At 55.3% G+C, this 20220-nt stretch overlaps 1 protein-coding gene across 1 annotated transcript; it reads left to right on the forward strand.

The window, feature by feature from the left end:
- The first annotated feature begins 488 nt into the window (after window positions 1-488).
- RAB8A (RAB8A, member RAS oncogene family) lies at window positions 489-19042 on the forward strand. The gene is made up of 8 exons (XM_082652143.1): window positions 489-674; window positions 5334-5394; window positions 7280-7340; window positions 11619-11696; window positions 13175-13264; window positions 13843-13908; window positions 15428-15478; window positions 17696-19042. Exons 1-8 carry the CDS (start codon window positions 551-553, stop codon window positions 17786-17788), a joined length of 624 nt encoding a protein of 207 aa, XP_082508269.1. The 5' UTR covers window positions 489-550; the 3' UTR covers window positions 17789-19042.
- Window positions 19043-20220: the final 1178 nt, after the last annotated feature.

Genomic DNA, 20220 nt, shown 5'->3' on the forward strand with positions numbered 1-20220 from the left:
GCCGCCTTCCCGCGCTCGTCCCGGTACCAACTGAGGCTGCGCGGGCCTTGAAGGGCGGGAGCCACAGACCACACGCGCGTGCGCCCTCTGCTGGCGCCCAACGGTCTTCCCGGCGCGCTTGCATATGCGCCCCAGACCCCGCCCCCGGGTTGAGGGAGCGCGGAGCCGTTGGCCAAGCTCCCCGCCCTCCCCCTCCCATCGGGGGGCGGGGCCGCCCCAGAGTGGAGGGCAGAAGGAGGGGACACGGGCTGCCACGCCTCTGCCCTGTCCCCATTTGAAGCCCCTCGACTCCTCACCGCTGGCCAATCACAGTCCGCCCTGTCCTGAGCGCCGGCCAATGAGCGGCACGCTCGGGCCGCTTCCGGCTCCGTGCCCAGCTCGCCCCTTCCCCACGTCTTCCCGAGACAGGCGGGGCGCGGGGGCGGGCGCCGGCCGCGGTGACGCGCGTCGGGCCGGGAGCCAATGGGGAGGTGGGATCGGCGCTGATGGACGGGCCCAGGGGCCAGTGGCGAGGCGCTGGCAGCACTTCCTGTCGGGGAGAGAGTGTAATATGGCGAAGACCTACGATTACCTGTTCAAGCTGCTGCTGATCGGGGACTCGGGGGTGGGGAAGACCTGTGTCCTGTTCCGCTTCTCCGAGGACGCCTTCAACTCCACTTTCATCTCCACCATAGGTAGCAGGGCTGGGGAGCGGCCGGGGGCGCGGGAGGCCCGGGCCGGGCGCGCCCCTGAGGGGCTGGGGCTGAGGGAGCGGCCGGGCCGGATGGGGAAAAGAGCAGAGGGTCGAGGGAACTGGAGGGGAAAAGAGCAGTCGCCTGCACCGCCGTTTGGCGGTTCCCGGGCCATGGGCGGGGTGGGCACCAGGTGCCCATTTTGCAGATGGGGAGACTGAGGCACCAACCCTCAGCCTGCTCAAGGAGTGTATGGCTTGGATGAGGTCTTGGCGCCCGTCATTTTGTTCTGTCCTCGCAGCATACCTTGAAGCAGTTCTTTGGGGTCCTCGTCTTACAGAAGTGGAAACTGAGGCACGGAGAGTTGTCCATGGGGAAAGGACAGTGACAAGTGACATCTGATCTTACTGAGCATTTACTGTGTGCCAGGCGCTTTATGTGCATTACCACACTTTCCAGTCCTCTGTGTCAGGTGCTGTTATGAGTTCGTTTCACAGTGGAGGAATTTGAGGCTCAGGGAGGATACTGGACTTGCCAAAGGTCACTCGGTCTACAGGTGGCAAGGATGGTATTTGTACCTGGGTGTGTCTGACCCAAAACTCAAGGCTCAACCATCCCAGAGAGATGCGAGCACAGCTGATCCACTTTGAAGCCAGGACTCCAACGCAGACCTCTCCTGCTCTTTCCTCTGGAATGTTCAGGGGTTGAGCCCCTCTCCCTGACCCTGTTTCCCCCATGAATGAATTTCTTCTGGAAGGAATGGTGAGAGGGAGTCCAGACACTTCTCCTGCGCGGACTTCCATCTCACTCGAGGGTGACAGAAATGGCAAGTGACAGCCGCCTGCCCTGGGACCTGTCATCCGGAGGAGGTGCCAGATAAAAGCTTCAGTGAGAAACCAAAATCAGCGGCTGCCACAGACAGCCCTGACTTCCCTATCGCTAGGCCCAGGACACCGGTTGTCACTTCGCAGAACAGCCTTTCCTGCAGGGCCAGCCCACATTGTGGTTGAGCAGAATTGGCTTGTTGCTTCCCAGTTCTGACATACACAAAAGTGGAGCAGACTTCTTCCCACACCACAAAAACAGCCATTGCCCACATGAAGAGTTTGACTTGGAAGTAACACCCATCAAGCAGAGTGGCCTGTAAGCTACGCAGTCTTGCTCTGGAGTGGGGAAGCAGGAGAATGGTCCCCAAGCCCAGGAGCTGGAAAAAACCTGGGGAAAGGGCTTTGCTTTACCCCTGTGTACCTTATCTTCCTAAACCCCACAATTAGCTGCTGATGCCATCCTTGCCATCCTCCAGGAGCTGCACTTTGCAAGACACTTAGCTGCCAGATGTAAAGAGAATTGGGCTGGAAATCATCATGCCTGGGTTCCAGCTGCTGTTTGCCCTTGAACAAGCACTTCGCCTCTCCGAGCCCTGTTTCTTCAGCTTAGGAGTGGTGTTCTTTGCTTTGGCTATCGCCTGGATTGTGGAGGATCAGAACTATACAATGAATAGGGGGTTGTCACCACTGCCAGAGACCATGGAGAGGAAGCAGAATGTCTCTTGTAGTGACCGCATCCTTCCCCTAGGCACATGTCTTTCTGATTCCTCCCCTTCCCTAACTCCAAGGTCAAACTTTGGGATAGCCCATGCGTCCCCACCAATCAGGAAGTGATATTAACTCCTGGCAGACTGTGGCTCGCTCTCAAACCCAGACCTCAGTTTCCCAGAGTCAGAACGTTCCTAGTGAGATCAATTCAGGGGTTGAGTGGTTTGTCTGTTTTTTAATTCTTGACCAGGAAACCCAGTCTAGTCCTTTAAGGCTCTGAGGAGGCCAGCCTCCACTTGCAGATGAGGACATAACTTGGGCGAAGTCGTCTAAGGAGGTGGGTGTGGCACTCAAACCCAGGTTCCCTCCCTCCCATCCCGGGATTCTCATTACATTTGTAGCCTTCCTGCAGGCCTCTGTCTTCTAGGAAAGTTTAATTCCCCCTGACCTTGAAGTTATGGCCTCATGACTCTTAGGCCTCGTAAAGTTTACACTTCCTAATTAAATTTGGTGTGTTAATAAAACCCAGGAGGAAGATAGAACAGAGTGATGCTTTGGGTTCTGTGGACTGAACAGTGCTTCTTGATTTCATATGTCCTGTGCATCTGTGAGAGGAGCGGGGTATGTTTTAGGAAGAGTTAACACTGGGTGGCTTAGTCCTGAAATACATTCTGATGCATAGAGGTGATTCTGTATGGGCACTGAGTGTATCTCTGTATTTTCTGTATAGATCAGGGATTAAGTGGCTGTTCACTGTCTGCCCAGGTTACATTTTGCCGAAGCCTATTCTCATAGGCTCCGTCAATCAATCATTTGTGGTGTGAACTTGGCCCCGTGGCTCCTGGCATTGGCTCTCCCCAGCCTGGCTCAGCTCCCAGCTCCTCCTCAGGGCCCCATTCATTCATTCCTTCAGAGACGTGGTTGATGTACGTGAAAGTGCTTACTTGGTAAACTGTGCGGCACCACGTAGATCCCGTTGCACTTTATTTTTTCATCCAGCCATCTTTCCCCAGTGCCTGCTGTGCACCAGGCATCCGCCTCAGTGCAGGGGCTGCAGAGACGACTGGGATGAATCAGAGGGAAGCAGAACTGTAACAAAGCCTGTAGTCAAAGTGTCTGTGCAGGACGAGATGATCGGCTTCTAGTAAATACGTACTCAGGCCCTGCCATGCATTCATGGAGATGCAACCATGAATAAGACGTGTGAGTCCCTGCCCTCCTGGAGCTTATGTTCTAGGAGACAAAACTCAAATACAGGCTTATATTCCCTGTGGTCCCCAGGACAGCTCCTGAGGCGGGCAGGGATGGAATTAGCATCCCCATGCCGTGTTCTGAGGGGGTCAGGCCAGGCCTCAGTCTCAAGGCTTCACAGGCGGAGATTTAGAACCAACTCCTGGGGGCAAAGGCTGGATTTGGCTGTTACCCCTCCACGCAGGCCATTCCAGTTGGCAAGTTTTGCTCCCATGTGCATGGAGCAAATACGCAAATCTGCGACGTCAGGGATAGTGCGTGAAGAAGATGCAGCAGGTGAGGGGAGAGAGGATGGTTAGGAAGGCTCCCCTGAGGAGGTGACTTGAACAGAGACCTGAGTGAAGGGAGAGGGGAGCCAGATGGCCATGGAATGAAAGAACATTCCAGGAGGGGAAGGAGCAAGCGTAAAAGCCTGAGGCTGGAACACGCTTGGGCATTGTGGCCGGAGAGGAGGGCAAGAGCCAAGGAAGCTGAGGTGACCAGGTTAGGAGCACTCAGGCAACTGTTTCCACTTTATTCTGGGGCCCAAGAGGCGGTGGAAAGGTTTTTAACCGTTTAACGGTTTTATTGTTGGGAATTCCCAGGTGACCTTGTGGTTAGGATTCCGGGCTTTCACTGCTGTGGCCCAGGTTCAATCCCTGGTCGGGGAACTAAGATCCCACGAGCCACGTGGTGCAGCCAAAAAAAAAAATTACGAAAAAAACCTCAAAACAGTTTTATTGACGTATAATTCAACTCACCCATTTAAAGTGTACAAGTCAGTGGCTTCAGGTGTATTCACAGAGTTGTGCAACCATCACCACAGTCAGTTCTAGAGCATTTTCATTATGACAAAAAGACACTCCACACCCCTTGGTCAATCTCATTAATCTACTCACATCCACGCCCCAGCAACCACTCACCTCTTTTCTGTCTCTCTGGATTTGCCATTCTGGATATTTCTTATGAACAGAATTACATACTGTGTGACCTTTCACGTCTGGTTTCTCTCACTCAGCATTATGTTTTCAAGATTCATCCACGTTGTAGCATGTGTCAATGCTTCATCCCTTTTTCTGGCTGAGTAATATTCCACTGTAGGGAAAGACCACATTTTGTTTATTCATTCATCTGTTGGTGAACACACTGGAAGATTTGGAGCAGAGCTTAGCTTGGTGACGTGGTTGAGTGTGTGTTTTGGAAGCTGGGGAGGGGATTGAGGGGACAACGGTGGGAGCCTGGAGAGCAGCCAAGGAGGCTGAGAGCACCCTGGTCCTGGGGAAAGGGGACTAAAGCCAGAGGGCGGGAAAGAAGGAGGGCAGCGTCAGGAAGGCTTCTTGGGAGGTGACCTTCCAGCAGGTCTTAAAGGAGGAGAAGTTTGCCAGGCTGACAGGCGGGCAGGGTAGGGACCACCCACAGAGAAGGAACAGCACGTGTAAATGCTAGAGGCCCACCTGCATCAGGTACATCTCGGGGCCCAGCGTCCCGTGTGCTTGGAAGGCTGGGTGCAGGTGGCTGGAAGCGTGGGGCTCTGGCCCGAAAAGGGCTGTGGAGCCTGCTTCACGAGGCTGCCTCCCGGGAAAGGGAGGAGAACACGGCTTTGGCACCTGAGCTACCTGGGTTTGCCTGCCAGCTCTGCCCCTCACCAGCTTCACTCTGTGCAGCTCCTTTCTGCCCTCTGAGCCTCAGCCTCCCCTTCTGTGAGAGGAGAAAGTTCGCTGGGTGCCTCCACATCTGTTTGCGGGATTCAGAGATTCCCACGTGCCCGGCAGGTGCTCCAGAAACCATGACAGCTGTTACCTGCACAGGTTGTCAGCATTCGTCCTAGACACAGCTTGGGAAATGGACTGACACTGATGTGCATTTTTTTCTTTTCTTTTCTTTTCTTTTCTTTCAGGAATTGACTTTAAAATTAGGACCATAGAGCTCGATGGCAAGAGAATTAAACTACAGATATGGTAAGATTCGTTTCCTTCATCAGCCCCTCACCCAGCGAGTGCTTTGAGCCCGAAGCCCCTGGTGCCCCGCCCCCCTCCCTATGACCACGGTCTCCATCTCTCTGTGCCCAGCCCGGACACATCGGACTTTCTTCAGAGGCCCCAGGAACGGTGCTCTGCTTTCTGCTGGGGCTTAGAGTCTGTGTCAGCCCCTTCTGAGGACATAGCTACCAGTCCCAGTTCCGATGTGGGCACAGTCTGGGCCTGGGCTTCAGAGCCACCTGCTCCCATTGAACTTGGAGAGAGCCCTCCTGGTGGCGGTGAAGGCTGCCAGGATAGCAAGATACCACAGCCCGGCATTTCCTTCTAAGCCTATCAGCTCGCTGAAGAAGGCCTGACATCGCTTCCTCTTTTGTCTCCTGGGGACGCCCAGGCCTCACTTCCTAATACAGAGACCTGAAATCCCAGAACTGAAAATAAGCTGAGGCCAGGCCCAACAGTGAGACCTGTTTCTGTTCTGCTCACCTGGGGTTGACTTCCCATGCTACGTAAAATCAGGGAATTTGTGAGTCCCCGTCACGGATGGTGACTCTGGTCTGCAGCCCACTGCGCTAGGAAGGCTGGGCTCAGATGGTCAGAGGGTAGGAGAGTCCTACCCTGCAGCCACATCACTTGCAGGGAAGCACGAACCCTGAGCAAAGGAGAGAGAAGTCACATTTGGGAGAGTGACTCAGTCCTTCCGGTCCAGGCACGTGCCTGCGGGTGGGAGGGCTGCCGTGAGATGGACTGTGAAGCCTCCCTCCCAGCAGCTTGTCTCCCCAACTCAAGTCTCAGAGCCTGGACACAGCCCCGCCTGCCCAGCAGGTCCCCTTGACTTCAGTTGTATCCGCCTCTGAACCTGGCTTCAGAATCGAAATCTGGGTGTGGCCTAACCAATCCTACTGAGCTCCGCCGGCAGCAGCCAGTCTCTGGCCGCCTCGTAAGTTACAGGGCCGTAGAAGTTCCTCTATTTACAACACGTTGGCTCCCCAGCAGTCTCAGTGCCCAAGTCCAAAGTGACACTATACCAGCAAGCAGAAGTTTTTATTTCTTTTCCTCCTGTCCTCGTGCTTCTGCTCTTAGCAGTCGCAGTGGGGTTAATGACTCTCTTAAAATTCTTCTAGAACAGTCATAAAGTAATTGGTCATAACCGCTAACGTCACCTGCTATTGGCAGCAGAAAGTCTACTTAGCCCCAAATGAGGTGTGTCTGTACAGTCCAGACGTGCAGAGCCCTGCAAAGGGGGAGGTGCAGGGTCAGAGGAGGAGCCCTGGGCCCAGAGACAGAAGACGTGGTCTTGCCCTGGCTCTGCCACTGACCAGTTGTCACCTTTAAACCAAACACTGAATACCCTCCATGCCAGGAGCTGGGCTAGGCATGGGTGCGTGTTACCCAGGTATCTCCACCGTACCCACGAGGAAGGACTTTCCCCCGACCTCCACCAGGATGGCGAGTGTGGAAGTGCTTCCTAAGCCCCGCTGAGCTCGACCAGCTCAGCCCACCAGCAAGGGCTGTGTTCCCGTGCCATGTGACCAGCCTCTTCCACATACAAGGCTCCAGGTTTTCACAAATAATAACATCCAACCTTGGCTCTTCTGTGGCCCAGAAACTCTGGGGAAAATCCCCAGGACGACAAGATGTAGCAGAGGAGTCACTGCCACATCCCCAGCCAGGAGACATCAGACACCTGCCCAAGCCACAGTTTCCTTCTCTGTAATAATGGGGGGCTGCCCCACAGCAGGATGATGAATCAGGAGATGACCTGTGAGAAAGCTGGGCGTCCATACTGGGTAAATGCCCCTCATTCTCACTGTGACGATTGTTCTCTTTCTGTGTCACTAATATCCCTTTTTCTCCTCATCGTTAGGGACACAGCTGGTCAGGAACGGTTTCGGACGATCACAACGGCCTACTACAGAGGCGCCATGGTATGGATTGGTTTGGCGTGGGGGGGTTGCCTTTTTTTTTTTTTTTTAAGTCAAAATGAACATCAGTGCCTTGGATACCAAAATCTGGATGTTTCTGAGGAGCCCGTGCTCTGGCTTCTCAGGGGTCCTTGGTCCCAGGTTAGTTTTAGGAAAAGGCTGTGTGCCCCACCTCTGCCCCCTCGTCCTCCATACCTCCCCTTCTGGCTCCAGAAACAATGCAGGGTTCAAGGAAACCTAATTCTCCGGGAATGAAGAAAGACACAGGAAGCCGGTTCTTCCAGGTGAGGTCAGAGAAATCAGAGCCAGCGTGCCCCAACACTTCGGAGCGCTCACGTGGCCCATGTCAGCCTCTGTGGAACTTGCTGCTGAAAACTTAAAAGATCATCCAGGAGCTGACTTGCTCAGGGCTGTTGGCTGTTAACATCCATTGCCTGCGCCTGAGGTGGGGTCATGTGATAGGAAGACTCGTTCATCATCCCTCAAAATTTTTTTTAATATAAATTTATTTATTTTATTTATTTATTTTTGGCTATGTTGGGTCTTTGTTGCTGCGCATGGGCTTTCTCTAGTTGTGGTGAGCAGGGGCTACTCTTCGTTGTGGTGTGCAGACTTCTCACTGTGGTGGCTTCTCTTGCTGAGCACAGGCTCTAGGTGCATGGGCTTCAGTAGTTGTGGCTCTTGGGCTCTAGAGTGCAGGCTCAGTAGTTGTGGCACACAGGCTTAGTTGCTCTGCAGCATGTGGGATCTCCCCAGACCAGGGCTTGAACCCGTGTCCCCTGCACTGGCAGGTGGATTCTTATAACCACTGCGCCACCAGGGAAGCCCATCCCTCAATTTTTTTTTTTTTTTGCGGTACGCAGGCCTCTCACTGTTGTGGCTTCTCCCGTTGCGGAGCACAGGCTCCGGACGCACAGGCTCAGCGGCCATGGCTCACGGGCCCAGCCGCTCCGCGGCATGTGGGATCTTCCCAGACCGGAGCACGAACCCGTGTCCCCTGCATCAGCAGGCGGACTCTCAACCACTGCGCCACCAGGGAGGCCCATCCCTCAAATATTTTTACCGAGCACCTTCTCCAGGCCAGGCCAGAACTAGATGCAGAGGGCAACCTGGATTGGGCCAGGGTCCTGTCCTCGAGAGCCCTGAGCTGGTCATGCACCTGCGAGGGGTAGACAGAGCAGGGTGCTTAGGGGCCACGGGGAGTGGGAGGCAGATCCTCAGGACCTTTTTCAGCCCCCTGGGTCACCCTCTGAGCTTGGTGTCCTTACTTGGAAAGTGGAACAGAGAACAGGAGTATGCTCCAGGCAGCTGTGAGGATAGATGGCCAGCTCCCCATTTCCAGCTCCCACTGCACTCCATCCTTTCCATGATGCACCCCATCAATCAGCTCTAGACCCGTTTCCTCCACTAGGCCATAAGCTCCAGGAGGGCTGGGCCACCTCTTGGTCCCTGCCACATGCACGGTGCCTGGGACCATGCTGAATATGCGGTAGGAGCTCAGGAAATACTGACGGATAGCAGAAATGAATAGAGGCATTAAGTATTTAGAGCATCCCACACAGCGTCTGAACATAATAGAAACTCAATCATGTGGGTTGCAACCTTAGTGCTCCTCATTAAAATTAATTTACTAATTTTCCCCTCACCTTGCTTTGCTCTGGTGGGGCGGGGGGCCTTGGGGCACTGGGGTCCTGGGGGAGCTTCTGCATACCATTCTGATGTATGGCCTCAGGTAGGCCCCATCCCTCTCTGGGTAGAAATAGCACCCCCTGCCCCATTCACCAAGCCCTTCCCTCCAGCAGGCAGTGGCCCCAGGTCTTGGCCATAAAGCCCTGAGTGTGGGTGCCATATCATCCCCATTTTACAGATGAGGAGGCTGAGGCTTGGCACCATTCCAGGCCCTGCTTAAATTCACGCAGAGGGTAAATGTCTGGGCTGGTAGTGGCTGGCCCTTTCCAGCCCCCACATCTCAGCCAGCCCCTGACGAGGCTGGACTGAGCCATCTGTAAGACCTTGTCCAGCCCCAAGATGATTGTATTCTCCTAGACCTGCGCTAACCTGTACAGAAGCCTCTGGCTGTGTGTGGCTATTTGAATCTAAACCAGTAAAAGTAGGACATCCAGCCCCTCGGTCGCACTGGCTGCATTTCAGGTGCCCCGGAGCCATGTGCAGCCAGTGGAGACCATGTAGGACAGCACAGAGAACATTGGCAATGTTGCAACCCCGTCATCACCTTTGTCCTTGTGGCAGTGGACCCTTGGGTCCCAGATTTGGGGAGCATCGGGTGTCTGGTGTCTTTTTGTGAGCTTGCAAACAGATATGGGGAGCTGTGCCCAGACTGGGGCCAGGAAAATGGTCACTTGGAGCCCCGAGGGGAGCTTCACGGAGAACCTGGAATAGGGTGACACTATGTTTTCCAGGGACTTCTGCTCTTTCCTGATAGAGAGCTCTATTCACTGCCCCCGACACCGCAGAGGTAAAAATCTGGGACCTTGGAATCTTGCATACATGGTGCCAGCCTAGTGGCGGTGGTGGCAGAATCCTGGGCCGTCAAAAGGGCCGGTCCCTGGATAAAGGGGCAAAAAGCCCTCAGAGCCCTGTGGCATTTCTTGCCCCTGACAGTGGGAGGCCAGCTGCTGCGCGGAGGCCCCAGTGATGCTCGACTCACAGAGTCCATCCACCAGTGTCTTTATTCACTCTGGCTTTGGCTGGAGCATGTCACACATCACGGCCACTAAAACTCCTCCAGGTCCTCCCGTCAGCAGTCTCTATTCAGTCTCCCCAAGAGACCACTGAGTGAGGGTTCCCAGATGGCATTTTTGAGGGATTGTGGCTGTAGCAGGCTCTAAGGCCACTGTGCGTATCCCCAAGGTCACAGCGGGGATTTGGAATTGCAGTGGCTCGCTTGCCCTGTCTGTGTGGTTTTGTCACACACCCTCACCCCTGCGGTTATCTGCCCAGCACACAGGGCCCGGGTTCTTACTCTGCAAATTCAGGCAGCCTCAGAGACGTCTTGGCCAGCACCAGAGCTTGTGGATGGAGGGCTAGGCCCTTGGAGCAGGTAGAGTGAAGGAATGGAGTGAGCCGGGCCTGGGCAGGACAGCTGGGGCCTTGGAACCCCGGGGCTGAGCCGCACCGGGGCTGGCGATAGTATTGCTGCAGGCTGGCTCACCACGCGTGCCCTGCGAGGATGTCCAGGGCAACACGGGGACTGTCGCAGGGTGGCCCTGAGCGTTGCTTGATCCTGATGAGGACCCAGGGAGATTCCTAATGGGAGCCAGTGTCATCAGCTCCTTTAGAGCTGGGCTAGAATCTTAGAGGTCACCTCTTTCTGCACCTCAGTTTCCCCTTTTATCAAGTGGGGATATTTGCCTTTCTCCTCGGCAGTGGCAAGATTGTGGGCTCAAGCAGAGGTGGGTTCACTTTGCAGCTATTTCAGAACCCAGGTACCGTCTCCCAGCTGCTCACGCATTGGTTATGGAATCACAGAGGCCTCAGCACTGCCTGCCCCAGTGCTTGAAGCCAGCCCCGACTCCGGTGGGGTTGTTGGAAGGCACGTGGGCATTAGGGTCTGTCCCCCCAGGCTTAGACCCCAGTTGTGTCCTTTACTCTCTGTCGTGTGACTGGGGACAGGGACCTAGCCCCCCACCCCCCAGCCTCAGGTTCCCCATTCTCACAGTGCAGACAGTGGGACCACCCGACCCAAGCCTGTGAGGCTCAGGGAGACCCAGTTGCAGTACCTGGCTCATGGTAGGCACCAGATGAGGGGTGAAGCTGGGGCGACCAGTGGAGGCGGCCCTGGCTGAGCCCAGGAGATGACTCAGGGCAGGGTGGGGGGCGAGTGAGGGTGTGGAAGAGGCTGAGCATAGCCAAGGGTTGGCAAGAGGGGGAGCCCGGTGGGCATCAGGGCCATGGAATACAGCCTGCAGAGCAGGGGGCTGCAGGATGCGAGGCTGAGAGGTTGGCCACTGGGACCTCGCTGGATGCCGAGACACACGGGCCGTACTTATCCTGCCAGTAGTGGGGAAACAGCAGGGCTCCTTTGTAAGCACAGGTATGGTAGGGTCTGGTCTGCGGGGTGAAGGGTCACATCAGTGGCCGAGGAGCAGGGGACTGGAGCCTGGGACACCAGAGAGAGGCTAGTGGTGGAGCCCAGCAGAAGGAAGGGCCCCGGGGATGGTGTCCTGTCGGGGTCCCTGCTGCCCACCTTGCTGGGGCCTCCCCCTCAGAGGGCTTGCGGCTTGTCCAGAGCGCGTGACTCTGTCTCCCTCTGCTTATTAGGGCATCATGCTGGTCTATGACATCACCAACGAGAAGTCCTTCGACAACATCCGGAACTGGATTCGGAACATTGAGGAGGTAAGGCTTGGGGACCCCTCCCATGCACAGGAACCTCCCACGCATCCTCTCCTCAGCCCTCACCCTGGAGCTTCCTGGTTTACACATGAGATCACTGAGCCCAGAGGCACCTAGAAGTAACTCGCTGGGAACAGTCAGGGAGACGGGAACCCACGCAGTCAACCCTGGAGAACACGCTGGCCCGGCCTCATCACAGAGCAACCCTGAGAGCCCATTTCCCCAGCCGGGCTGTCGGGTTTGGGCAATATCGAGGTGAAGGAAGAAGGATATCCAGTCACTGTGAGCATTTGGTGCTTTCTAGAGAAGGAAGGTTCTAGAGTCGGCATGACCTTTGTATCTGGTGGGTGTGGTGAGGGCATGTGTCAGGTTGGACTTTGAACTGCAGCGGAGCAGGGTTTGAGCTGGTATGAGCTCTGTGTGCCCATGCTCAGGCCAGCAGCGGCAGCTGCCTGTGGAAGGAGACCTTGAACCCCGAGGGAAGAGAAGGCGGCCAGCGCCGCCTCCCTGTCCCAAAGCCAGTGTCGTCACCTCCCCGCTCTCCACAGAGCTTACCCTCACCCTCAGAGCCTCCCTGGACAAGGTGCTTGTGGCTTGTGATGACTCACCAGGTGGGGTTCATGAAGACACGGCAGAAGGTCACATGCCAGCCGGCACCTATGAGCAGTTGCACCGGGCCACCTCCTGATGACCTCATTATTTCCTGGCAGGAGGCTGCACCTGGCCTGAGGAGGGGGTCCTCACACTGGTCTCTGTGGAACTTTTGTGTTCCGGCCGGTAGGCGAGAGAGCCTTCCAGTTAGTAGAAAGTTAGGGAGCAGAGAGGAGCGCGTTTCCCTGAGACCAGATCTGCGCTACAGCAAGAAGGGCCTTTCTGATGGTCCAGTCTTTCAGGAAGCGAGGCCCACTGGGTTGGAATGTGGGGGCAGGTTGGAGGAAGGGACCGTTTCCAGGCGTGAAGGCAGAGTTAAGGGAACGCCAGGGCACAAAGGGCTGGTGGCGGCCGAGGTCTGCGCCCACCCCCGGCACAGCCTGTTTCTGGAGCCCAGAACAGGGGCGCTGGAGCAGGGCAGAAGGTCCCAGGACAGCAGCTGGGGTCGCCAGCAGAGGAGCCGGGGAAGGAGGGAGGCGAGCAGAGGTCAATACCCCAGCCCCACTTGCCTCCCATAGGCCAGACCTGGCCGGGAGTCCGAGGACAGCCGTGGTAGCCTAGTTGGCGTGGCCCGTAGAGAAGCTGTCCTTGGCAGCCAGAAGGCGTGCGCTTGGTCAGGGTGGCAGCCAGAACCCTGAACTCTGTCCTGGCACTGGCTCAGGGACATAGGACAGGCCTCTCAGCCTCTCTGAGCTTCAGTTTGTCATCTGTGCAGGGTGTGCCTAGCAGTCCTGACACCATCACTCTGATCTTGGGGGGTGGGCTACCAGTTGGTTGGTAGTCCGGTCTGACCTTACCTCTCACCTCCACCATCTGCCCCTCCCCTCCAGCACGCCTCTGCAGACGTCGAAAAGATGATACTTGGGAACAAGTGCGACGTGAACGACAAGAGACAAGTTTCCAAGGAACGGGGAGAAAAGGTAGGCATGGTGGCCGGCTTGGGCCTGGCACTGCCAGACACCTCGGGACAGAGGGACCTCAGCGTCTGGGGTTCCCTGCATGGAGGCCAGCCCTGCCCTGCCCCAGAGGACCTCCCGATTGCTCACTGATGGTGAGGCTGGGCTTTTGGGGAGACTCCCTTAACAATCTTTTTGAGCATAAGATGACCCATCTTCTGGGATGCAGGGCTTGGCTGGGCACGCAGATGAGTCGGTTGTCCAAGTGGGGCACATGCCATGGGAAGGGAAGGTGGAAAGCACACGCCCAGCCGGCCTTCAGGCTAAAGACCGAAAGCAGCGAGGGCTTCTGGGTGTGCTCTGCTTGCTTCCGCACAGCGTCTCGTGGGGCCCGTCGAGGCCACAGCGGGCGGAGAACAGAGCCATGGTTTGAGCCAGGCCCCCTCTACCCTCCTGCCATGGACATTCACCACCTGCTCTCCACTGGTGGCTTGAGGGAGCAGACCCCACTCTGTCTGTCTGTCTCGGCCCCCCTCAGGGCACTGTGCAGAGGTCTGGGTACCTGGTCGCTGATGTTGCATGTTTATCTCCCTCCCTCGCAGCTGGCCCTGGACTATGGAATCAAGTTTATGGAGACCAGCGCGAAGGCCAACATCAACGTGGAGAACGTGAGTCCCGGGCCCACAGCGCCGGCCCATTAGGGCTAAGGATCGGGCCTCACCCTCCAGGGAGGCTCTGTCGCAGGGACTGGTCACAGCTTCGGCTGCCTCTTGGACAGACGGCTGAGAGGCACTTCTTGGGCAGCACTGTGTGCCAGGCCTCTTGCAAGGCCCAGGGGGCCTGGGGGAACCGTCCCCATGTTCTGACATCAGCAGGTGCCAGCCCCAGCTGGGCACCTAGGACATGATCTCACTGGCTCTCACACAGCCCTGGGGAGCAGGCGCAGTTTTGCAGGTGGGGAAACCGAGGCTCAGAGAGTCTCTGCGCTGGCTGGCGCCCAGGCCTGCCTCCGGGTTTGTGCTTTCGTTCACACCACCCGCACAAACAGGGTCACAAGCCCATACAGAGTAGGGCACCCTGACTGAGCCTTGGCCCAGGCCTCCTTCTACTGTCCACCAGCAGTGCCAGCCCTGCAGCTCACCTGCCTTCTCCTCCTTACCGCCACTCCCGTGATCTTTCCAAAATGGATCTTCCACGCCACTCCCAGCCTCAGCCCCTGCGCGAGGCACAGAAGGCCCTCCCTAGCTGGCCCCAGCCAGTGTGTGCCGCCCACAGCTCAGGCCTCGCCCACCACTCTCCGTCCCTGGCCGCCTGTGCCTCACCTTCCTCCAGGCCTTTGCTACAGTCCCTACGCCCCCACCTTCCCATCAGGGACCAGCCCATGTGGCCCCTTCCCAAGGAGGCCTCTGCCGTTCCCCAGGCCCGAGGCCCACTTTAGGCATCCGCAGCACCCCGAGATACCCTCCGCGACAGAACTTTCCACGTCACATGGGTGTTTGCTAAGACTCTGCTTCTCGCCGAACCAGGAGCCCCTCGACTGCAAGTGCTGAGGCCAGCTCATCTCTGTATGAGGCCCGGAGTAGGGTTGGTGCCAGAGTGGGGTTTATAAGTGTTGTCCAGGTCGGGGAAGGGAAGAAACGGTCAGGAGCCTGTGACAGAGGCAGCAGCCTGGGGTCAGGCCTTCGCCAACCCTTGAAAGATGAACCTTTCACCCTACCTACCAGGCCTTCTTACTGGGCGAGGACCCAGAATGAAGCTCGTTTGGCCAAGGAGCCACTTGTCTTTCTGCCCTGCCCCTGACTGTTAGAAGCGAGGCAAAATGGGCAGATAGAGCACAGGGGTCAGGGACGGAGAGCTCGATCAGTCAGTCAGCCACTGAGTGCCTTGAGACAAGTCACTGGGGCACCCCCCCTCCAAGCCTCAGCTTCCTCTCTGACCAGCCAAGGGTGATCCCACCTTCCAGAGTCATTGGTTTAGGGGAAGTGGTCCAGGTGGGTGGGGGTATCCCTGTAGGGGCAGGAGGTGGGGCTGAACAGGTGAGACCCATGCCCAGGTCTCTGTCCTAACACTGTTCCCCACCCTGGCCCTGCTGTTGAGCCACACCCTCTGTGTGGCAGCGTCTAGGAACCAGCAGGCCCCCCGCCTGCTTCCCACTCCTGGGCTACTAACTACGTGCTTATTCCACAGGCATTTTTCACTCTCGCCAGAGACATCAAAGCAAAAATGGATAAAAAATTGGTGAGTGTGTGTCCTCCCCGGATCCCCACATGCATCCCTGTGGAGCTGGCTGGCATCGCTCTCAGTGGTGTGATGCATCCCCGGGCAGATCCTGCTTCTTAGGGCCCAGGTGCACCTAGTAGGGCATCTCTAGGAAGGGGGGTAGAGTTATCGGGTGTGGTGGGGACATCCACCCTGAACATGCCTCTCAACTTGATCTTTCCTCCGTGGCCCAGAGCTGCTCAGTACCAGGCGCTGCTCACTAAGCACACAAGCTAGCTGGGGACACCGGACCCTTTCCGTCCCTCTTGGGAGCCAAGCATGCACGAAGGTAGAGGGCCTCCTGCAGAAAAGCCCCCCAGGCAGGCCCAGAACCACGGTCCACCCCGTAACAAGGCCCCCAAGCCAGGCTCGTGTCTGACAGCTGCCAGCTTTCCATCCTGATGAGTCCAGCAGGTCGATAGCCTTTTTCTTCCTTCCAGCCCCAGATTCTGCAGGTTGTGACAACCTTCAGTGGGTGCCGGGGCCCTGAGGCCTCCAGGAGGTCCTGCCTGAATCCCTCCGCATCCACCCTTTCATTCATTTCTAGCTTTTCTGTTTACCACATGAGCAGTTTCACAGTCCCCAGCATTCAGCATAACTAGTGCTTTCTTGGTAGGGTCTGAACGCTGAACTATATTTTGGGCACGTTAGCGGCTAAATGCTGTCATGAGTCTTACTCCAAAGCCTCTGTTCCAGTGACCACTCTTCCTGCCAAGTGATGCTCCCTGTTGTCTGATACGAGAGCATAAAGCACTCTATTTGTGACCTGTTCTATGTCTGTGCATATAGGACTGCTCACACTATACAAAACGCCATTCAAGTAGTTCACAGCTGACTTAAAATGAGTGTCATTTTCATAATTCTAAGATGCTGTGAATTGAATTGCAAGGCACACGATCAATTTAGTAGCAGCTATTTAGCCAAAACAGAAAAGAGTCTGTGTAAAACCACTGTACTTTTAGAAAGATTTTCTTACAATTGTAATTTTCTTAGAATTCTTTCCTCTTCAATAGAACAGTAAAATTTTGATTTTTAACGATCCTACTGACTCACTCATGCCCACCGGGAGTTACACGGAGCCTCACGGCAGCACTTTGCCTGTGCTATTGATACCGGCCTGTTGACGGCCTCCAGAATGTGCCGTATCCGTCCAAGGCATAGACTGTGAAGTGCTGATGTTCACCGTAATCCTTGCAGTGTCTCTTTTTTTCTTAACTAAGTTGCAAATCACCAACAGTTAAATTCTATTCATTTCCTACCACCTTTGTTTATGTTCAGAGTTGCAACCCCATACCACTTCTATCAGTCTTTTTTTTTTTTTAATGTAATTGACATAGGACATTGTGTAAATTTGGCACCGTGTAGGCATTCAGCAGTTACTGTTGAATAAATTCAGGTTTTATCTGAGAGCTGAAAGATGAGAAGGAATTAGTCAAAGAAACAGGGCTGAACCTTTCCAAACATGGTGATGTGAGAGAAAATAGGATTTCAGTTCCCAGGGTAGGCAGGGATCAGAACAGAGGCTTCAGATGCCGGGCGACAGCACTGATGGATTTTCAACAGGGCTTGAGTTTAGGGCTTACCTCACCTGCAGCAGGGTGGAGGGTGAACTGTGGGGAAAGGTGGGGAGCCAGAGCCTTGGCACAGGGGCAGGGAGACCAGCCGGGTGAGTGAGTGGCACTGGGACCTTGAACCCAGCCACTCCAAATCCCAAGAGAGAGTACCTTTCTGCTGCCCTCAGCTGCCTCACTGATAGGTGCTCAGCACAGATGGGTAGATGGATGGGAAGGAGGGAGGGGTGGGTGAATGGAAAGAAGGAAATAGGGAAAGAAGAGAGTGAGATGGGTAAATAAGTGGTTGGAAAGATGTTGAGAGGGTGAATGGAAAGGGGTGGTTAGGTACGTGAATGAGTGATTAAAGGTATGAATTGTTGGAAGGAGTGATGGGTAATAGATAAAAAGCAGATCTATGGGTTTGTGAAAGATGAATTGTTAGTTGGAGGCGACAGTTGGATGAATGGGTGGATGGTTGGTTGGAAGGGGATGGATGGGTGATGGATGGTTGGTTGGAAGGTGACAGATGGATACATAGGCTGGTGGTTGGTTGGTTAGTTCATCAGTTGACTGGCTGGTTGGTTAAGAGACATAGAGCTCACGTTGCTCAGCCGTAACCTCAGAAAACCTCTTGTGATTTCAGGAAGGCAACAGCCCCCAGGGGAGCAACCAGGGAGTCAAAATCACACCGGACCAGCAGAAGAGGAGCAGCTTTTTCCGATGTGTTCTTCTGTGAGGAACGCCGCCTTACCCTGAGCCTCGCTCAGCCGAGCTGACTGTGCCTGTCCTGAGTGAGCCCCTCACTCAGCCGGGGCCCTCCCCCCCACCACTCCCCGCCACGCCGCGGCCCCCGGGCCCGTGGCCACCAGAACACAATCGAGAAATTGTTTATTTTGGTAACTGATCTTTTTCAACTCTGGAGATGGAAGAAGTTAAGAATCTGCTACCTTTCCTGCGACGTCCACTGAATGGGTCCACGCACCGTGTAAAGCTAGAGAGAGAGGTGGAGCCGCGGCACGGCCGTCAGTAGCAGCCCACACGGCAGGCCTCCATCTCTGGGCCTCGACATAGCTAGAGCCCCGCCGGAAAGCCCGTGCATGTCCCCCGCGGCAGAAGCGAGGCCCCCAAAGGCCAGTGATAGCTCCAGGGGAGCCCGTCTCTGCACCCTGAGCGAGGCAACTCACATCAGGCCCGGGAAGCGTCTGCCCAACAAATCCAACACCCGCTTTCACCTCTTCTCTCAGTTTTTGGACAAGTGACAGAAACCGTTATCTACTCCCCGCCCCCCCCCGGCTCCACCCCCTCACCCCCATGTTAACTGTCAAACCAAAGGGAAGCACAAATTAAGGAAATCCTGAAGAAAGAAGCATAGAGTGGCCTTTCCTGTTTACAGCCAGGTTTGGTCCCGTGGTCCAGCCAGGCCTTGGGCATGGCCAGTAGGTCCCTCCACAGTCCCCACCTGAGCACTGAGGGGTCTCCGTGCATGCCACGGTGACCCCAAAATGCAGTCACACATGGCCCACCCTCGATCGGGGCACCTACTCTTCGTCCTCCCGCTGTCTCCAAATCGGACGTTCTTTTCTAGAGATTTTTATTTTTCCAGATCTGTAGTATCAGGAGGTGATTCTCTCCTTGATTTCCAACAGCAGACCCAGGTGATCGGGAACACACGCACCCCCCCCCCCAACCTCTTGGACGTGGCTGAGCGTGGGGTGGCCTGCGGGGCCCGACTGCAGAGCAGTCTGGGTGGGTTTTTAACTGCCATTGCTCAGTTCTGTTTTGACATCTCTACCTTCCCGTAGAGACTGCGGTCGGGACCAGGTAACCAGGTCAGGGGGGTGTCACCAGGGAGCCTTTCTTTTTCTTTGTTTTTGAATTAAAACCAACATACCAGCAATTGTCTGCTCTCCCCTTGGTATCTCTTAACATGCTCTGTTTACATCGATAAATGCACTTAAGGAAAACAAATTAAAGCTCATTTTAAAGTTAACGGATTTTTATGTCCACATTCTCTGTAGGTACACAGATGTGGCCAGATGTTGGGTTCACAGGATGCCCGCTATCTAAAACACAGCCCAGGTCAGCAGGGGCCTCAGGTCTGGACAAGATCAAAGTAGAGGTGGCAGGTTACCCCAAGCTGGAGGAGAAGGTCACCCCAAGCTCTGAGGAGGTGACACATTATCAAAAGACTGACGGGAGAATAAGCTTCCCAACCTGCCCCCTTCCCCAAACACGCAGCACAGAAAAACAAGGAGGTGTCCCTCCCTGCAGCACCACTTCATACACCACACCCCCTGCTTAACCCGCTCGGTCCACATCAGTCCCCGTCATGCCACCAAGTTTCTCTCGTCTTGGTCCCTACTGCACCCATTTTGCCAAGTTGAGTGATCCACTCTGAGCCCCCCCTCACCTCTCAGGAAGTCTCCGCCCCATGATCCTGCTTCAGACCCACGGCACAACCAGGGGCTGAGCCTCACTTGGGCATGATCATGGTTCCCACCTCATAGGATGGCTATGAAGATCCCGTGAGGGCGCATCCCAAGCTAACTGCTATCACACTGTGTCATCATATTCATATCCATCATCATTAGCATCATTATTTGTCTTGTGCCCCAAGAGAAAAGCTCACCTCTCCTTTTACACCGTGTCTCTAATGGGGAACAAGTCATCCAAGTAGCTTACAGCTTTGAGCTGTAAGTATTTGCCCCATAATGCCCCAACATTCCACCAGTGGCCCCCCCAACCAGGTCAGGTGGCATCCTTGAACTCCTCAGTCCGACCTTGTACCAGCCTCTTGCTCAGAGAGTCATTACTATTCCTTGTGTCTAAAGACTGATGGGGTGGCAGGTGGGGAAGCAGCTCCTCAGCTACCATCCTCTTGTACCGAGACAGATGACACATTGGCTCTTTTTCTAATAAAAGCTTTTTTGAGATGTAATTCACACACCGTACAGTTCACCCACGGAAGTGTGCAATTCAGTAGTCTTTACTGTATTCACAGCATTGTGCAACCATCACCAGAGTCAGTTTTGAAACGTTTTTATCACTCAGTACCCGTTAGCGGTCACTCCTCATTCTCCCTCCCTCAGTCCCTGGCAATCACTAATCTACTTTCTGTCTATGGATTTGCCTGTTCTGGATGTTTCGTATAAATAGAATCGCACGCGA

Source organism: Grampus griseus (assembly GCF_964374135.1).
Source record: "Grampus griseus genome assembly, chromosome: 3".
Classification (NCBI taxonomy): Eukaryota; Metazoa; Chordata; class Mammalia; order Artiodactyla; family Delphinidae; genus Grampus; species Grampus griseus.

Coding starts and splice junctions, on each gene's coding strand:
- RAB8A (XM_082652143.1), top strand. CDS start 551: ATGGCGAAGACCTACGATTACCTGTTCAAGCTGCTGCTGATCGGGGAC. Junction 11,697..13,174: donor GGATTCGGAACATTGAGGAG/GTAAGGCTTGGG, acceptor CCTCCCCTCCAG/CACGCCTCTGCAGACGTCGA. Junction 15,479..17,695: donor CAAAAATGGATAAAAAATTG/GTGAGTGTGTGT, acceptor TTGTGATTTCAG/GAAGGCAACAGCCCCCAGGG.